Consider the following 18228-nt stretch of genomic DNA (forward strand, 5'->3'; position numbering starts at 1 on the left):
GGGGGGGGTCTTATTTCAATTAAATAAAGTATATCTGTCAATCAGCGTGTAGCCCCGCCCCTAAAGCATCCCCTGCTTTCTGGTCTGTTTGACTCTAAGTGGAGCATAATGTACTAAATGAACATCATGCTGTATTGAAGAAGACTGTAAACTAGAGATTGAGACCATAAACTCATGTTTACAATGTTTACTGAGGGAATAAATCAAGAGAGAAGTAGAGTCATTTTAGACTAGACTTCTATACGACCAGAGGAGTTGCCCCCTGGTGGACACTAGAGAGAATGCAGCTTTAACACTCTTCCTCATCGGCTTCACTCGTTGAGATGTTGCCGTCTGGTCTTCACCTCTGTGGCTGTGAAGCCCCTGAATAAGATCCGGTGATGATGAAACTATTTGTTTTAACTGTGTCGTCTTTTTTCGCCGCGCACAGAGAACCTGCTGGGAGCTCTGCTGCGGATCAAGGAGGTGATCCGACTGCGGGTGGAGAGCAGCGAGGAGGAGGACGCGGACGAGCGAGGGATGACCCAACGCCTGGAGGACATCCTCCGAGAGTCCAGCGGTGAGCGACGCAGACACGACCAACTGCCAAGAAATACGTGCAAACAGGACTTAAGTGGTTCACTTCGATATGTTCTCTTAGGTTCTTCTAAAGGAGTCTTTCTCTTCTTTCTTTCTCTTCTTTCTTTCTCTTCTTTCTTTCTCTTCGTTCCAATTTAAAGGTCCTTTAGTCGCTGGGCGGACCAAAGACTTTGTGCAGAGGATTTTGGCGGCCAGCGCTGGCGGTCCAAACCAATGCAAAGAGACCCCCCCGCAGGGAGGCGATGAGGTGGCGGGCTGAACTGCCCACCCTCCTCCTCCTCCTCCTCCTCCTCCTCCTCCTCCTCCTCCTCCCCTCCCAGCACCCACCAACCTATACTGACCACGCTTCTTCGACGATGTACGCACTCAAGTATAAGCAAAGAGGGTGGAGATGCTGGGAAGAAGAAGAAGAGGAGGAGGAGGAGGAGGAGGAGGAAGGAGTAGCCTAAACAAAATGGCAGCAAATTGCCACCCTGCTCCTGGTCGTCTCCTGTCGGCCCTCCAAACCGTCTCCGCCGCTCCGTCTCTGCAGGCTGCACCACAACCACCGCCAGGCCAGATCTGCTGCTGCTGCTGACGTCTCTGTGTTCTGTCCGTGTGTGTGTGTGTGTGTGTGTGTGTGTGTGTGTGTGTGTGTGTGCGTGTATATATACATACTGTATGAGCGTGTATAGCGTTCCTCTCTCCCTCTCTGTGTGCTGTATCTGTACCCCAGTGTGCCTATGAATAGACATTGCACTGTTTTTTGTAGATGGTCGTAGTTGTTGGCAGGGGGGCCGGTAGTGAGGCGGGGGCCAGGGGGCATTTGAGGATAAGCACTGCATACCATTCGGATTGCATCGGCATCCTAAATATCTGCAACAAGCTGTTAAGGGAAACAAAAGTCCTCGGAGCTTTAACACCCCCCCCCCCCCCCCCTTTAACACCCCTTCACCCCGTTAAAATGTAAGCAAAGTCTAAACAAAAGAAAAAGAAACTGCACCTTAATTCAAACTGACCAAAGATACTGAAACCACTCAAGACACCAAAAGCGCTCGCTGCTCCAGATGCTGCCAACCATTAACACGTCCTTTTGTTTTTCGGGGGTGGGGGGTGGGGGGTGGGGGGGGGGCGACTGACATCTTTTGTGATTGTTGTCCGTTTAAAAAAAAAAGAAAAAGAAAAAAAAAAAAAAAAAGGACGACGTTCTATTCACCCACAATGCACTACTGTCGCGGACCCGAGCGAGACGGACAGACAGGAAGCGGCCTTTCTGCTCTGCAGCCTGTCGTTTATCTGCAGCGGCTTTATTTTTTAAATAATAATAATTTATTTTTCACCCACAAAAGGGAAAATGTCCCCCCCCCCCCGAGCCCTGTCCTCAGCCCCCTGACCTGGTTCATGTAGCGCACCTTCCTGATTTGCAACGACAACTAGAGAGAATAACACTTGTAGATCTAGAGAGCAAATAAGATTTGTTTTGTTGTTGTTGTTTTTTATTGTTATGATTTTGTTGTTATTTGCCAGCGCTCACGTAGTGTGCGTCGGTCAAGAGAGATTTTTTTTAAGAAAAAAAATCTGCCTTTTCTTCTGTGGGTCTCTGCTGAAGCTGTAGACCGACCTGTCCGAGGTCTCTAAATGTTGATGGACGTTAAAATACGGCGAGGACTCTTTGAATTGCACTGTGGTTAAGAGAGAGCGACTGAGCGCCTCGACGGAGGCCTTCAGATCCTCCTCCTCCGAGAGAGAGAGAGAGAGAGAGAGAGAGAGAGAGAGAGAGAGAGAGAGAGAGAGAGAGAGAGAGAAGACCTCGATCGAGAGGCTTGTCGCTCGGCGCTGTGTTTGAGTATGGTGCTACTGTAGAAAAAAAGACAATAGCAATGCAAACGTGAGCAGAGGCATTGGGCGGGGGGGGGGGCAGTAACCGGCATGTTCTGTTGTAAGAGGCGGTGCGTTTGCATAATGACGCCTTTCTGAAGTGCCTGCAGCTCCGAGCCACAGGGACCTGTGTTCATATGCCGGATCTGAAACCCTCGAGGTAACACAAGCACCCATGACTACTGCTCCCAGCTGGCTTCACTTGACTTTACTTAAAAGGAAAACAAACCCTGCGTTGGGGTCCGATCACATATTCAGCCAAAAAAAACCCCAACAAAAAAAAAAAGCCAACCAAAATATTTCCCTTTCAGATTAAAGCCCTATACATGGAAACAGTAGCTGGCACCGGTTCCTGTGAACACGGAGCGGCTGTTAGCTGAGCATTACCCCCCCACCCCCCCACCCCTCCCCCCTTTCTGTTTTTCAACTTTGACTCCCGTCTGGGCCGCGTTCCAAAGCTCTGCAACGTTCTCCTCCCATGGAAACTCCATTTCCTGTCTCCAACAGGAAAAGAGCAGCGGACCTTGAACTCTTCACCTCCTTCAGGTCTCACTCGTGGCCATTTTTATTTTTATTTTTTTTTAAAGACGAGGACGCAAGAGTTCAGCGCAGTGTGTCTCGTTTCCTCTGTCCTTTTTCTTTTTAAATCCTGGGAGATGTAGTCTTGCGGTCCAGTTGGAAAAGTTGTCCTTGTGGTGGTCTGAGCTTTTGAAGCTCTGATGCCAAAGACAGATAGTGTGATGTCACCGCAAAAAGCCCGGTCCGGGGTTTTCACGTGACCGCTTTCCAGGAACCCGGCTAGGAGCCGCTGTGATTTTGAAGAAACACAGAACTGATGCTCTCAGCTATGAAATTCAGCAAAAGGCTGACCTAATTTGGACAATGACTTTGCTTAAACTCGGACGATTCTCATCTGAGTCGCTTCGTCGTCGGGCGTCACCGTCTGCCGCAGACAGAAGGAAGTAAACACAGTTTGTTTTTGGTGAAAGCTGGATCCACATCAGCTGTTTTGGGGGTCAGTGGCAGCTTGAAACCCCCTAAAGACAGAAGAGATTCAGCTCACCGACGTCCTGAGACGTCTGGAGGGGTCTGCTTGTGAAGAACTCTGTCTTAACTCCTGGTAGCGGTTGACTGTGACCCACATCTCCTGCTGGTGACGGACGTCCTTCTATTAAAAACACCGAGTGGAGCGGAGTGACGGAGGACCCGTCCTGCTCCACCGTCGTGGCTTCATGGCCCCGCCGTTGAGGGCCCGGGCTGAATAGACCCATCAGTAAGCTGACACTGGTGGGACGCCGCTGACCTCCGGGTGCCCAGGGGGAGGGGGAGGGGGAGGGGAGGGGGAGGGGGGGGTCTCCAGTTTCAAAGGCGACGGGCCTCCGGGGCAGAGGAGGCCGGGGGAGACGGCACTTAGAGCCGATGGGGCCTCGGGACAGTTTATCCGAGACCTCTTAATCCACCACCGCCACCTCCACCCCGCTGTCACGCTCTGACAGCCACAGAGGAGGAGGAGGAGGAGGAGGAGGCTGCATCTTGATGCCCCCCCCTGTCTCCCCCCCCCCCATCATCTCCTGTGTCACTGGCCTGGAAACCCCCATCTGGATGGAGGAAGGTGTCAGTTTTAGACCTGCAGGTGTTGTTTGCGCCCCTCGTGTCTCGTCACTATATTCAAAGATAAGCATCTGCTTTTTTTTTTTTTTTTTTCTTTTAATGAAATATTAAAATCTCTGGCGATCTTTCAAACAAAAACAACAACCCAGGAAGTCATCTAAAACACCCGGAAACACACATTTCCTTAATCGGCTTCTGAATATGAGACCCGACACGTTCTCACAGTTCTCTGCCCAACAACGGTGGCTTTAATTAATATATGGAGATAAAGAAACTTAATCTTTTTCTTTAAAATACTGTTAATGCATCCTACAAATAAGCAACAAGAAAAAGAGACGCAACTTGAGGAAAGGGGTCTTGAATCTTGATTATTTTTCCGAGTCAAATACCTTCCCCTAAATTCATAAAAATGAACCGTTTGAAAACAAATATATCATTAGACCCTTGTAGATTAAGCTTTTAAGAAGTTTTAATGTTTAAAGTTTATAGTTTGACTTTCTGGCTGAGAGTTAACTGAGATGATCGACACCGCTCTCCGTTAGACGTGACGCGAGCGCCTGCAGGCTGGTTAGCCTAGCTTAGCATAAAGACGGGTTTTTTTTCCGTTTTTAAATGAAAACGCGGCATAAAACTCACAAGTTAACACTTTTGCATCTCATTAAATTCGGTCTAAACTAGCGACACACATGCGCAGCGTTCAAAGGTTTCTACGGACCCGTTTGCTTTTCGTTGAAACATCAGCCAGAGATTTGAAAACGTCTGAACCGTGACGATGAGACACAAGAGACGAACCTTTGTGGCTTTAACCAAAAAAAAACAAAAACAACCCCAGAGTGAGTCGGTCAGAGAAGGAAGAGCGAATATCTTTAAATCCATCTGAAAACACGTTGAATGAAGAAGAAGAAAGAGCAAACATTCCACAACGCCGTGTCATATAATGTACAGCAACCCTTATACTTCTTCTCTTTTCTGTCTGTCTCTCCGTAACCCAGTACTCACGATACTACAGTAATACTTCGGACCTGTTAACACATTAACACATCTTTAATGTCCTTCGTCAGTAAGTTACCTTTGAAAAAATAGTTCAAAAAATGAGAAAAAAAAAAATACAAGAAGTGCCGTACAAATAGAAGCCTAATATTTTTTGTTTTGTGTGAGTGTACTGTACACCTGTATAATGTATATTTTAATATTTATATGCAGCTGTTGTATTAAAAGTATATTTTTAAGATAAAAACGGCGTCTGTGTTCCTTTAAATGCGTCACTTCACAAACTATGTTTGGACATAATGAAAGTAGACCTGATTATTATATTATTAAAAAACACGTCCAGGTGTTAAGTTGTAGCTGAGGCGACCGTGTGATCCATGCATGTTGCAGGATTTGCATGAACGCTGCACAGCGCCGCCAGCAGGCCACACAGAGTCACTGCACCAGTGAAGGGCCTCAGGTCTGTGGATACACGAGCCAACGGGCGGTTCAGGCTCCTCCCTCAGCTTCCGGGTTAACTCTCTGTTGTCTTACTGAGGAGTGTTGTTATATAAAATGTATATATATATATATATATATATAAAAATATATATATATATATATATATATAAAATATATATATATAAAATATATATATATATATATAAAATATATATATATATATATAAAATATATATATATATATATATAAAATATATATATATATATATATAAAATATATATATATATATATATATATATAAAATATATATATATATATATAAAATATATATATATATATATATATATATATATATATATATATATATATATATATATATATATATATATATATAGTTGGAGGCACAGTCAAAACTCAAGACAGATTTTTTTAATACAAAAAGGATCTTTTATTGGAACAGTTTCTATTCACACTGATGTTAAAAAGGTACCTCAATTTAAAAAATAAAAATAAAAGTCCCCTTCAGTGAGTCCCTGTTAAACATTGCACAATGCCCAGCTCTGGAAGGACACACTCCACCACTGGTCCCAGGTCAGGAGTCAAAAACAGAGGAGGAGCAGCAGGAGCCCTGGACAACCTCACCAGGACAAATCAGACAGAGCTCAACAGAAAGGACTCCGTCAGCGCTTCACAGACGAGGAGACGGAGGTTAACAACTAATCAACAGCAACAAAAATAAACCTCCCACTGTGGGATCAACACATGATTCAAGTTCTCAGACACACATTTGCATCGTCATGGTCTGCTGCACAACTGCACCGTCGGCGCATAACAAAAAGACTCCCAAAGAAAAACTAACTGGCTTCATTTACAGATATGAAACTGAACACAATGGACCCTCTATTTCGTGGCTTTTTTCCTCAAAATGGCTTGATTTTATAAACCATATAAGACGTTAGGACACGTTCAGATCTCGTCTCTACTGTTTTTGCTTCGTCCAGGCATCCATTTTAAACCGTTTCCTTCTCAGAGCGCATCTGTTTGAATCAGGAGCCTGAAGGCCTTCAGCTGTATCTCCGCTTCCCTCTGATCAACATCTGAGCTGGATCAGAAGGTCTTGGCAGGACAGCGGTGGTATTCGGGTTTTAAACGTACGGAGGTATCGATGAAGAGTATGTATATTGTGATCTAAATCACTAGATTTAAGGTGAACCCTAACCTGAGAGCTTCTTCTCTCTCTCTCTTGTTTACAGAGAGGAATGTGTCACCAGATGAAGATCACATGACGCACTCGTATAAAGAACAGATGTAGACAAATCTGGAGTATAATGTTCAGGAAATTATACTAATGAAAAAGAAAGAAAAATAAGTTGTCACCCTAACACTTGAACACCTGAAGAGTGGCCATTTTAGGCTCAGCTACACTTTGTTGAACTCAGCTGTACCTTAAGATAGATTATTATTTAAAGTTAAATTAAACAACATTAGCATGCTAACAATGCTACAAGTTCTCCCACAGCTAACCAACATAACAAAAATGTCAACAAACAATATCTGCAGATTCACGTTTAGCATTTTAACAAGCGAAGCTAAATATAATATAATTTTAACATTGAATTAACCAACATTAGCATGCTAAGATGCTAAAAGTTATGTCACAGCTAACTCTAAACATTCTGGCTAACATTATCTGCAGGTTTTAACATTAACAAGCTAAGCTAAATTATAATTTTAACATTAAATTAACCAACATTAGCATGCTAACATGCTACAAGTTATGTCACGGCTAACTCTAAACATTCTGGCTAACATTATCTGCAGGTTTCAACATTAACAAGCTAAGCTAAATTATAATTTTAACATTAAATTAACCAACATTAGCATGCTAACATGCTAAAAGTTCTGGCAAAGCTAACATAAAAATGGGAAACTGTCTGTAAAGGTTAATAAATGACGCCTCATGTCGGCCAACGTTGCCGTTGTAGTTAATAAAGCCTTATGTATGAGTTATGTTGTGAAATATATTAGTGTTATAGTGTCAATACTCTGTATTTTAAACCCTTTAAATCACACAATGGCTTGTTTCCAAAGATGTAAACGTGCTCCACCATCCATCATAAACATCTTAAAGTACAGCTGAGTGACCATCAGGATTCATTTTCTCGTGAAGATGAATGTCCACGGCCATGAAAACTTAAAATATAAAACACGTGAATCCTATTGGAACCACTTGTGGGTGAGCTGCATTTCTTTCTTATGTGCCTTTAGCATGGCTGTTGAATGGTCTTCAAAGACTTTCCACAAATCCATGTTCCTATGATGAACCACCTCCATCTCTCAGGAGAGATATCTACCCCCCCCACTGAAACCAGGTTAACTGACATATTCATAAGAACATGGCTTTGGATCAAATGGGAAGCTATCTGATGATAGTTACAGGGGTATTTGTGTACATGTACAGTATTTGTGTGTTTTAAAATGTGTCCCATATTACTACCTAACCTCATTCAACATCTCTCACTCAGCCATTAACCTGAACACACACACACACACACACACACACACACACACACACACACACTTTACTTTGTATAATGTCTTGGGTCGTACATGTGTTCATGTACTTGTTTTGTACTCACTTTTCTACACAATTAACACAAAAAAAACACCTGATGGTCGTTGATTCCTCTCTTTCCACAGAAGAAAGTGGACACACAGAACGTCTCTCCGGTCTGAGATGGGATCTGAGTTTGAAGCTGCCAGATCACAGAACACACAGAGGAGTTTGATTTCACGGCTCATTAAAACTCTACTGTACTCGGCTGTTTTCTCCACGCAATAAAGTCTTGGCCAAGCGAGCGTCTGGCGAGTGATCTCCAGGTTCCTCACCCGTCCTCCGTCCTCACACTCTTTAGTTCCGTCGACGTGGTCTTTAAGGGAGGAGGGCCTCTCCCTCCTCGACCCAGAGGAGGTTCAGGGCATCGGCCTGCCGCTGCTCCCGCTGGTGGATCCTCCGCAGGCGCAGGATGTAGAGCAGGATGGCCAGCACCACCACCAGGATGCAGAGCGAGAACAGGTGGTGGTTGTAGACGAAGGAGGAGCGCAGCCAGCTGGGGTGGTTCTGGTTCTGTCGCAGGGTTTCCTGCCGCAGGTCCCTGGAGACCAAAACCAAATCTTCTATGATGCGTAACAGCAAAACGTCAACGTACACCTGTTCAGTTACTGAAGAGATATTTAAGTAGTCAATGACGGCTTTACCTGAGAGGCAGGAATCGGGTCTTAAACAGGATGGCTCCCAGAGTCCACTGGACCTCCTTGTCGTAAACCAGCTGGGCCGTTTTCAGATTCGGGTAGTCGGTCGGGAAGCGGAAGCCGGAGTGCAGAACCTCGTACATCCAGGCCGACTTGAAGCACTGAAACCTGAGAGAAGGAGAGAGAGAGCGGCTGTTTGTTCTGTCCAACCGCTACAGCTGCTGTGTGTGTGTGTGTGTGTGTGTGTGTGTGTTCTGAGTTTTATATTTTGCATTTTAAACCTGAAAAACATGTTAAAAAATTGTTTAAAATACAATAAGATGACATTCAGTGACTGGGAACAGGGCAGAGTTTGCTCTGCTGCAGTTGGAAAGTTAAAGTTATTGATGGCGGATGGTTAAGTTCCACCTTTGATGCTAAATATCTGAACTTCGTTGGTGAAATCATGAACACATCTGTTGCTCGCTGGGCGAACAGTCGGCCTCGACTCCTTCTCCACTTTCAACACTTGCGTTAAAAGTGTTAATTGTTCCAAAATCAAGTCCCTTCCAAAGCTCAGTGACGAGCCTGCTTCACAATCACAAAGAGATGCATATGATGCAAATCATAGAATCATCTGAAGGTCTGAATAACTCAATGATGTACATCTTTATTAACCTCAGGTGGCACAAAGACCGACTACAATGGAAGGAACAGCACCTCCTTGTGGTCGCAAACGACACGCTTCACACCTAAAAACACATCTGCAACATGCTGTAACCATTCAAATAAACCAAAGAAATTAAATATTGTGGATGAATGAGTATTGCAACTGTGTATAGCACTGATACAATACGACCATATGAACCACTGTACTTGTGAAGTGTCTTTTTTGGGGTCTTTGTAGTGTAAAAGTATTTGTCCACATCATTTTAAGGACTTTAGCAGAGCTGTGAAGGTTTGAAGTGTATGAGTAATCTCAGCCTCTGTAGGCGGAGTTTGTAATTTGTGAATAAAGTCTGCGACCAATGAAATGTCTTTATATCACATTTGTGAGAAGCCTTCACGTCTGTTGTTGTACATTCGTATCATTTGGTAAAAATCAAGAAGAAGAAGCTCTTTACTGTGGAGAGACAAGATTTTTGGGAATTTTAACTATAATGATAATTTGTTAAATGGATATGCAATTTTTCAAAATAAAGGTCATTTTCAAAGGCAAATCACATGATACATATCCACCAATAATAAATACAGTTACTCTAAAAGCAAAGCTGAGTACAAGTAAATAAAATGTTTAGTGTCAAAAAAGTATTTTACAGAAATACTTTGATTAAATAATTGTCTTTATTGTCACTGATCGAGCTGTTTCCGTTTCCTTTCGGACCCTCTTCTCACACGTTTGAAGTGTGCGACCGAGTCATGTGACCACTCGGATGTATCGGGGCTGTTTTGGCACGAACGTACAAAAACGTTTGAAAGTGATGCCGCTTCTGTTCATTTCATTTACTGTTGATTTTCTTTCTCTAAAAAGGAATTGATACCAAATGAGTAGCTTGCGAGCATCGATCTGCCCAAACGGAAAATCCGACGAAAGATCTGCTTCTTTCTTCATCATTAGTGAGCGGCCGAAGGCTGAGAAGATGAAGATGAAGATGACGATGAACTTACTTGAGTCTGCTGAGGTCGGCCTGCTGAGAGAACAGCTTGTTGTCCAGACGCTGTTTCAGTATCGACCACTTGGTGAGGCAGTAGTCCTGCAGAGAAAACAAGAACAAAACACAATGTTCAACCAAAAAGAGTGAAATGATAGGTTACAGTCGAGTTACTCGTTAAAGAGTAGGTACCGTAGCAGCTCTGGAGTACTTGTGGCTGTCATACGGTCCTCCCAGCCTCAGAACGTCCTCCATGCAGTAGAAGAACTCGGAGAAACCGTAGAACTCACTGTTGCTGAAATTGATGGGAGCCTAAAAAAAAAAAAAAGGTTAAAACACGGCGTTAAAAAGCTCATTTTCTGCATCGTGAGGAATCAAATCCAGGTCGTCCGGTGAGCTGTGACTCGTACCTGGTAGACGCCCCCCGGCGACATGGTGCCGTTGTGGAGGCCCAGGAAAGGTCGCACGGCCTCTCGACACCGACTCCAGTCGCCCTGACCCCTCAGGTACACCGTGCGGTTGCCCTTCACCGCCGTGTCCGACAGGCTGACCGGCAGACAGGGATCCAGGTGCGGCTGGTCCTCGCTCAGGCCCGTCTGCGTGGTGAGAAACCTGGACCCAACAGGAGCAACGTTTACCGTCAATCTGTTGCCCCATTTTAGGCAACAATCATCCAAATAGATATCAATAGGACTGTCCCTTCGCTAAGCGTCTCCCTACAACGGCCCACTGTCCGATCCTTGGTTAGCAACCATAACCAGGCGCAGGAGGCCTGAAAGTTTAGAGGAGCATTAGACTGTGGGAAAGACACAGGAAGCAACCTCCGGTTCTGCAGAGTGAAGCCGATGCGAAGGTGTTTTAAAGCTGCATTCTCTCTAGTGTCCACCAGGGGGCGACTCCTCTGGTTGTATAGAAGTCTAGTCTAAAATGACTCTACTTCTCTCTTGATTTATTCCCTCAGTAAACATTGTAAACATGAGTTTATGGTCTCAATCTCTAGTTTACAGTCTTCTTCAATACAGCATGATGTTCATTTAGTACATTATGCTCCATTTAGAGTCAAACAGGCCATAAAGCAGGGGATGATTTAGGGGCGGGGCTACACGCTGATTGACAGGTCGCTGTCGCTGCCGCTACCAGAGACGTATACAGCGTCTCTACGTCACTCTTCCGCATTCCAAATATGGTCACTTCTCTTCATCGATTGCCCAAAAAAAAACAATATATTACGGCGGCCGTAATCCAAGATGGCGACGGCAAAATCGCCAAGCACAAAGCTTCAAAACATCAGGCCACAAACCAATGATTGACTCCGTCCACTTCTCATAGACAGTCTGTGGAAAAACCTCACTCTATATTATCTACTTATCTAAAGGGGGAGGAGCTTAGCAAAGGGTCAATTATCCTTTTCAGTTACAGCATCTCAATAGGATTTAATTACCACATTCATTTGGAGATGTTAGTGTAATAACCATCGACGACAGACTGGAACTATACATATAAGTGTGTGTGTGTGTGTGTGTGTCTGAACCTGTTCTTGGCCAGCGTGTTGTTGATCAGCTGGTCCTCGTATCGCTGCCTCGCCATGTTTCCCCCGAAGCCGAGGAAGGTGGTGACGTAGACTCTGTAGACGTGCTGCGTGTGCTCCACGTCACAGCCCAGGTTAAACTCAGCGAGGACGCTCTTCCCCGCCTCCTCCTAAAAAACAAAAAACACAATACAGAGACATAAACTCTCAACACAAACAAGGATGTTTAATAATGTCACTAATAGAGCGGGAGCCATTGGTCCATTGGTCCATTGTCTCTCAGGTCACCCCGGGATGGGCATTTGTAATTAATCACTTGCGTTTCACAGAAAACGATCCAGCAGATTAACGGAGAATGAAAACGGTTAACCTTACTTCTTGCGGTGAACTGAAGGTGATGGCGCTCGGCACCTCGTAGGCAATCTGCAGTGAAGCCCCACCCATATCCATGATGCCCACCGTGCGCCGCCTGCTGATTGGCCGCTGGTTCTGAGACCCCGTTGTCACCTCGACGGTCGCGTCTTCTGAGAAACGTGAAGATATTACAGCGTTATTATGTTTGTTTTGTTTTTGGGGAAAGAGTCGGTAGTGTCAAACTCAGTAGACGTCTTTGTTGAAGGGACGGGTCAGATGCTGGTGTGGTTGTATGAGGTTCTTGCAACTCCAGGTTCTGAGAGGTAAAATGACACGATTTGAAGAGAGCAGAGATAGCAGCTTCAAGCTCCCTCAAAGCTCTGTCTGAAGACAAAGCACAGCTGTGAAAAGATTCTAAATATAACGCTCACTTCAAGTGACACGGATTCTTTCAGGAGTCTAAAATACGTCCTCAGCAGAACACTATTAATACACTGAAGCTCATACAAACACACGTCCAAACATCTGAACTGAGCCTTCACCTCCTTCACACTCACCTTCATCAGCGTGATCAAAGCGGCCCAACACAAAGTTAATGCCAATCCATGCATACACTCCTTCAGGGACGAGAGGAAACAGGAAACACGTCACATTAACAACACAACACAGGCAGGAGGCAGTTAGAAAGCTTTTAAGGATCACTCCTGCCACAGTGAATGTCGCATTATCTTAACATGGTTATTATATATATATATATATATATATATATATATATATATATATATATATATATATACTCAAAGCAGCTCAGAGTGAACAAGCATCTCACCTTCTTGTTTCCCAGAGATGACCTCAGCGTGGGAGCTGGAAAACAGGAAGTTGAACTCCAGGGGAACATCGGTGACCAGGTCCTCCAAGATGTCCGCCTGCTGGCTACATACAGAGAAACAAGAAATATAATGACGTATATATACACACAACAGATACAGAGGGACGGGCAAACACAACAGCGTTACATTTAAAACCACAGGTTCTAGCTGTGTTGAGACCAAGACTATAAAATAAGGTTTGTGATGTTTAACCTTAATGCCGTCTAATACAACAGATCTACAACCCACCCTCCCTCCATGAAGCGTATATGTGGTTTATCTTTGTTTTAGAGAGATGCTGTAGAATTGCATCACATCACACAAAGTTATTGGAACTTCCAAGTAAAAGCTTTCGTCGACCTGTCCGGCAGCAGCCTCATGCCGGCGGTGCAGAGGATGTAGAGCGGCGTCTCTTTGTGCTTGCTCCTCGGGACGTGAGCGGCAGCGAAGCGGAGCAGAGGGTGGAGGTAGTCGCTGGCCTGCGTCGGCGTGTTGGCCAGGGTGGAGATACCTGGAGAGAGGAGGAACGCGCAGGGTTTAGCTAAACAACAGGGTTAGTTCTGGTCCGGTTCTTGTTCACACTGACTTCTTACAAACGGAACTCCGGGTGGTTTCATGAAGAGCGACGGTGAGACGCGGTGAAATGTGACAAGAGAACCAAACCGGCCTCCTCACCGGGTTTGATCTTCTTGACGACTGGCTTGCGGTCGCGGTCCCTCATCTGTCGGATGTCCAGCAGCGTGTGAGGGTTCCCGTTGTGGGGGGGCCAGTAGTACACGAAGACCCGAGAGCCACTGCTGCCGCAGTCCACCACGATCCCGTAGTTCAGAGCCGGGTCCAAGACGTCGGTGACCTCCATGGACTCTGCGATGGAGAGGTATCTGGAGGAGAAAGAACACAGAAACACGGCATGAATATATATATATATATATATACACACATACATACATACACACACACACACACACACATATATATATATATATATATATACAGTATTCCCCGTATGGTGATTTGGATAAAACCCTTAAACAGACACATTGTCCATAGAACTCTCCTGCTGTTAGTTCCCGTCTGTTGACAGTAAATGTAACGAGCGTGTGCCTTTAACGAGTCACGTCTGTATCTCTGTGTGTCCTTGGTTTCTGATGGAAGCACCTGCAGTCGCTCCCACAGAGTGAGTTCAAGTCGCGCTGAGATAACTGTTCTCACGGAGTGAGTTATCAGCTTCCACGTTCACACGGAGGAGTGAAAATAGCACTGTGGTCAAACTGTGTTTTATCAATATGGAATGTTTCTTAAATGATTAATGTGTGTTTTTGTGAAAGCAATATTTTGTTGTGTGATTGAAGCACCTCCTCTTTGTCATTGTTGAACTGTTTACTACATGTTTACTACATGTTTACTACATGTTTACTTTATGTTTATTAGATGTTACTAGATATTTACTAGATGTTTACTACACGTTTACTACATGTTTACTTTATGTTTATTAGATGTTACTAGATATTTACTAGATGTTTACTACATGTTTACAACATGTTAACTAGATGTTAACTAGATGTTCACTACATGTTGACTACATGTTTACTACATGTTTACTTTATGTTTATTAGATGTTACTAGATATTTACTAGATGTTTACTACATGTTTACAACATGTTAACTAGATGTTAACTAGATGTTCACTACATGTTCACTACATGTTCACAACATGTTTACTATATGTTAACTAGATGTTAACTAGATGTTTACAACATGTTTACAACATGTTCACAACATGTTTACTATATGTTAACTAGATGTTAACTAGATGTTTACAACATGTTTACAACATGTTCACAACATGTTTACTATATGTTAACTAGATGTTAACTAGATGTTTACAACATGTTTACTACATGTTAACTAGATGTTTACTACATGTTAACTAGATGTTAACTAGATGTTGACTACATGTTAACTAGATGTTAACTAGATGTTCACTACATGTTCACATGTTTACTATATGTTAACTAGATGTTAACTAGATGTTTACAACATGTTTACAACATGTTCACAACATGTTTACTATATGTTAACTAGATGTTTACAACATGTTAACTAGATGTTAACTAGATGTTTACAACATGTTAACTAGATGTTAACTAGATGTTGACTACATGTTAACTAGATGTTCACTACATGTTGACTACATGTTAACTAGGTGTTTACTACATGTTTACTACATGTTTACCAGATGTTTACTAGATGTTTACTACATGTTTACTAGATGTTTACTACATGTTTACTAGATGTTTACTACATGTTTACTACATGTTTACTACATGTTTACCAGATGTTTACTAGATATTTACTACATGTTAACTACATGTTTACTACATGTTTACTACATGTTTACTACATGTTTACCAGATGTTTACTAGATATTTACTACATGTTAACTACATGTTAACTACATGTTTACTACATGTTTACTACATTGAATTAGATCTTTTGATAGACTGTTGATCTTCACTGAAGGTGCACGTCCGCTAACCCACGGTTTACCATCGTTACAGACAGACGCAGCCTGTAACTGTGTGCGATGGTTCTGTCTTTGTGCACAGCTCCAGCACAGCGAGGCCTTAAAAGATTCGACTCTTGACATATTTCGCTCACTTGTTGACTCGGGACCCAGGGCGCCGCGGCCCCGCGCTCCACAGCGGCCTCTGGTAGGTCCCCAGGAGGAGGAGGGCGGAGGTGATGAAGAGCAGCAGCAGCAGCCGCTGCCTGGGAGCGCAGCCCAGAGACAGCAGGGACACGCTGCAGTACCAGGAGGCCGGCAGGCAGGAAAAAGTGATCCTGTGGAGGAGGAGGAGGAGCACAGAGTTAAATCAGCTCATATAATGTCAAAGTGACTCACATCAGGGCTTCTGAAGGACGCTCTCGTCGCCGCCGTTATCAGTTCGTCACCTCGCCATGTGTGCCGGTGGGAGAAATGATTCAAGAGGTCACAGACGTCACCTCATGGTTGTGGCTTCTCTCCTGCCAGAAGAGAAAAGAGGGAGAGGATACTGCTCAGTGCTTCATGAATAATCACCTATGGAAATAATCTCCAGTCCAAACTAACATTATACAGCGTATGGATCAGGGTATGGTCCAGGTTTCAGTCGCGTCTATTCACAGCTTATCGTTAAAAAATAAAATAATAATAATTTATTTTGTGATTTACAGAATCAGAACCGTTTATTAGTACGTTACACAACAATAAACAGAGATAATTTAAAAATAGAAAATAATTAAAATGTACAATAAAATATGGTAAACAAACAGATAACAGTACGTTAAATCAAGTATGTAATAAAAGTGTATTTTAATATAGACAGGATGTGAGAGGGAGGGTAACAGTAGTGTGTGACTTTGCTGCTGTAACGTTGCAATGTCCCAATGGAACCATAAATGAAGTCATTACTCTAATCTACAAGTACAACGACAACACTGCACTTTGTAGTACTGAAGATAAGATGTACTTCTATTGATCCCTGTGGTGGAATTCGGTCGTTAAAACAGATACATAAAGTATCAGAAGTAAATCAATAAAGAAGGGATTTAAAAGTAAAAACAGACGAGATGTCATCAATGATGCAAATATCAGAGTAACACATTATAACAAAGGTACATTATGACATAACATGAGATATAGTATCAGGTGAAAGGTAGTACAAGTGTAACATTAGGTGTAGATATACTACTGTATGATATATATCAGAATATGATACGACGTAGAATGGGTATAATGTAGTATATTATGTTATATAAATAGCTCCATGTTCATTATTGATGCTCTTAGTGTGACATCCCTTTGATATTCAACAGAGGCCAGTAGAGGAACTGGCTTATTTCCCACTTATATAAGATGAAACTGTTGCATAAATAAATAGAACAGTTCATTCGTGTGTTACAATGTATCCATATGCTCTCGTTCTCCGTGCTATAGACTCACCTACACGTGCCTCACGCCTCCGCCATGACAGCACCGTCCGTCAGGTGAAGTAGTGCTTCGACACGAACGGTGACGTTAACATCATGAGACTATTTAAAAGAACAGAAAGAACAAGAAGAAGAAGAAGAAGAAGAAGACGAGGAGGCGAAGAAGAACAGGAAGCGATCGAAAATCCAACTGACTTCCGGTCGGCTACGTCGTCAAATACGTAGTTGGGCGGTCCGGCTGTGGCCATTGGTCTGTAGCACATCACGACACGCCCACTTCTGGTTAACCCTAAAGGGGGCGATGTGTGTGTGTGTGTGTGTGTGTGTGTGTGTGTGTGTGTGTGTGTGTGTGTGTGTGTGTGTGTGTGTGTGTGTGTGTGTGTGTGTGTGTGTGTGTTCAGGTTAATGGCTGAGTGAGGGGTGTTGAATGAGGTTAGGTAGTAATATGGGACACATTTTAAAACACACAAATACTGTACATGTACACAAATACCCCTGTAACTATCATCAGATAGCTTCCCATTTGATCCAAAGCCATGTTCTTATGAATATGTCAGTTAACCTGGTTTCAGTGGGGGGGGTAGATATCTCTCCTGAGAGATGGAGGTGGTTCATCATAGGAACATGGATTTGTGGAAAGTCTTTGAAGACCATTCAACAGCCATGCTAAAGGCACATAAGAAAGAAATGCAGCTCACCCACAAGTGGTTCCAATAGGATTCACGTGTTTTATATTTTAAGTTTTCATGGCCGTGGACATTCATCTTCACGAGAAAATGAATCCTGATGGTCACTCAGCTGTACTTTAAGATGTTTATGATGGATGGTGGAGCACGTTTACATCTTTGGAAACAAGCCATTGTGTGATTTAAAGGGTTTAAAATACAGAGTATTGACACTATAACACTAATATATTTCACAACATAACTCATACATAAGGCTTTATTAACTACAACGGCAACGTTGGCCGACATGAGGCGTCATTTATTAACCTTTACAGACAGTTTCCCATTTTAATGTTAGCTTTGCCAGAACGTTTAGCATGTTAGCATGCTAATGTTGGTTAATTTAATGTTAAAATTATAATTTAGCTTAGCTTGTTAATGTTAAAACCTGCAGATAATGTTAGCCAGAATGTTTAGA

At 43.2% G+C, this 18228-nt stretch overlaps 1 protein-coding gene and 1 long non-coding RNA gene across 2 annotated transcripts; one reads left to right on the forward strand and one right to left on the reverse strand.

The window, feature by feature from the left end:
• Nucleotides 1-406: 406 nt before the first annotated feature.
• On the forward strand, nt 407-5284 carry LOC137874335 (uncharacterized). The gene is made up of 2 exons (XR_011103291.1): nt 407-559; nt 720-5284. It is a non-coding gene; the product is annotated as an uncharacterized lncRNA (long non-coding RNA).
• Nucleotides 5285-5912: 628 nt separating this feature from the next.
• LOC137874336 (ectonucleoside triphosphate diphosphohydrolase 7-like) lies at nt 5913-17252 on the reverse strand. The gene is made up of 14 exons (XM_068712974.1): nt 17099-17252; nt 16069-16140; nt 15775-15957; nt 13789-13994; nt 13474-13624; nt 13074-13177; nt 12802-12861; nt 12266-12414; nt 11894-12060; nt 10773-10974; nt 10555-10674; nt 10379-10464; nt 8738-8899; nt 5913-8634 (listed from the first exon to the last, which is right to left on the reverse strand). The coding sequence occupies exons 2-14, from the start codon at nt 16074-16076 to the stop codon at nt 8412-8414; spliced, it is 1821 nt and encodes a 606-aa protein (XP_068569075.1). The 5' UTR covers nt 16077-16140; nt 17099-17252; the 3' UTR covers nt 5913-8411.
• Nucleotides 17253-18228: the final 976 nt, after the last annotated feature.

This window comes from Cebidichthys violaceus, unplaced genomic scaffold, assembly GCF_023349555.1.
Source record: "Cebidichthys violaceus isolate CVI_PGR_0920_01 unplaced genomic scaffold, fCebVio1.0.p SCAF_189, whole genome shotgun sequence".
Classification (NCBI taxonomy): domain Eukaryota; kingdom Metazoa; phylum Chordata; class Actinopteri; order Perciformes; family Stichaeidae; genus Cebidichthys; species Cebidichthys violaceus.

Coding starts and splice junctions, on each gene's coding strand:
- LOC137874336 (XM_068712974.1), bottom strand. Junction 13,995..15,774: donor CCTGGGTCCCGAGTCAACAA/GTGAGCGAAATA, acceptor TTTCTCCTCCAG/ATACCTCTCCATCGCAGAGT. Junction 10,975..11,893: donor AACACGCTGGCCAAGAACAG/GTTCAGACACAC, acceptor TGTTGGGTCCAG/GTTTCTCACCACGCAGACGG.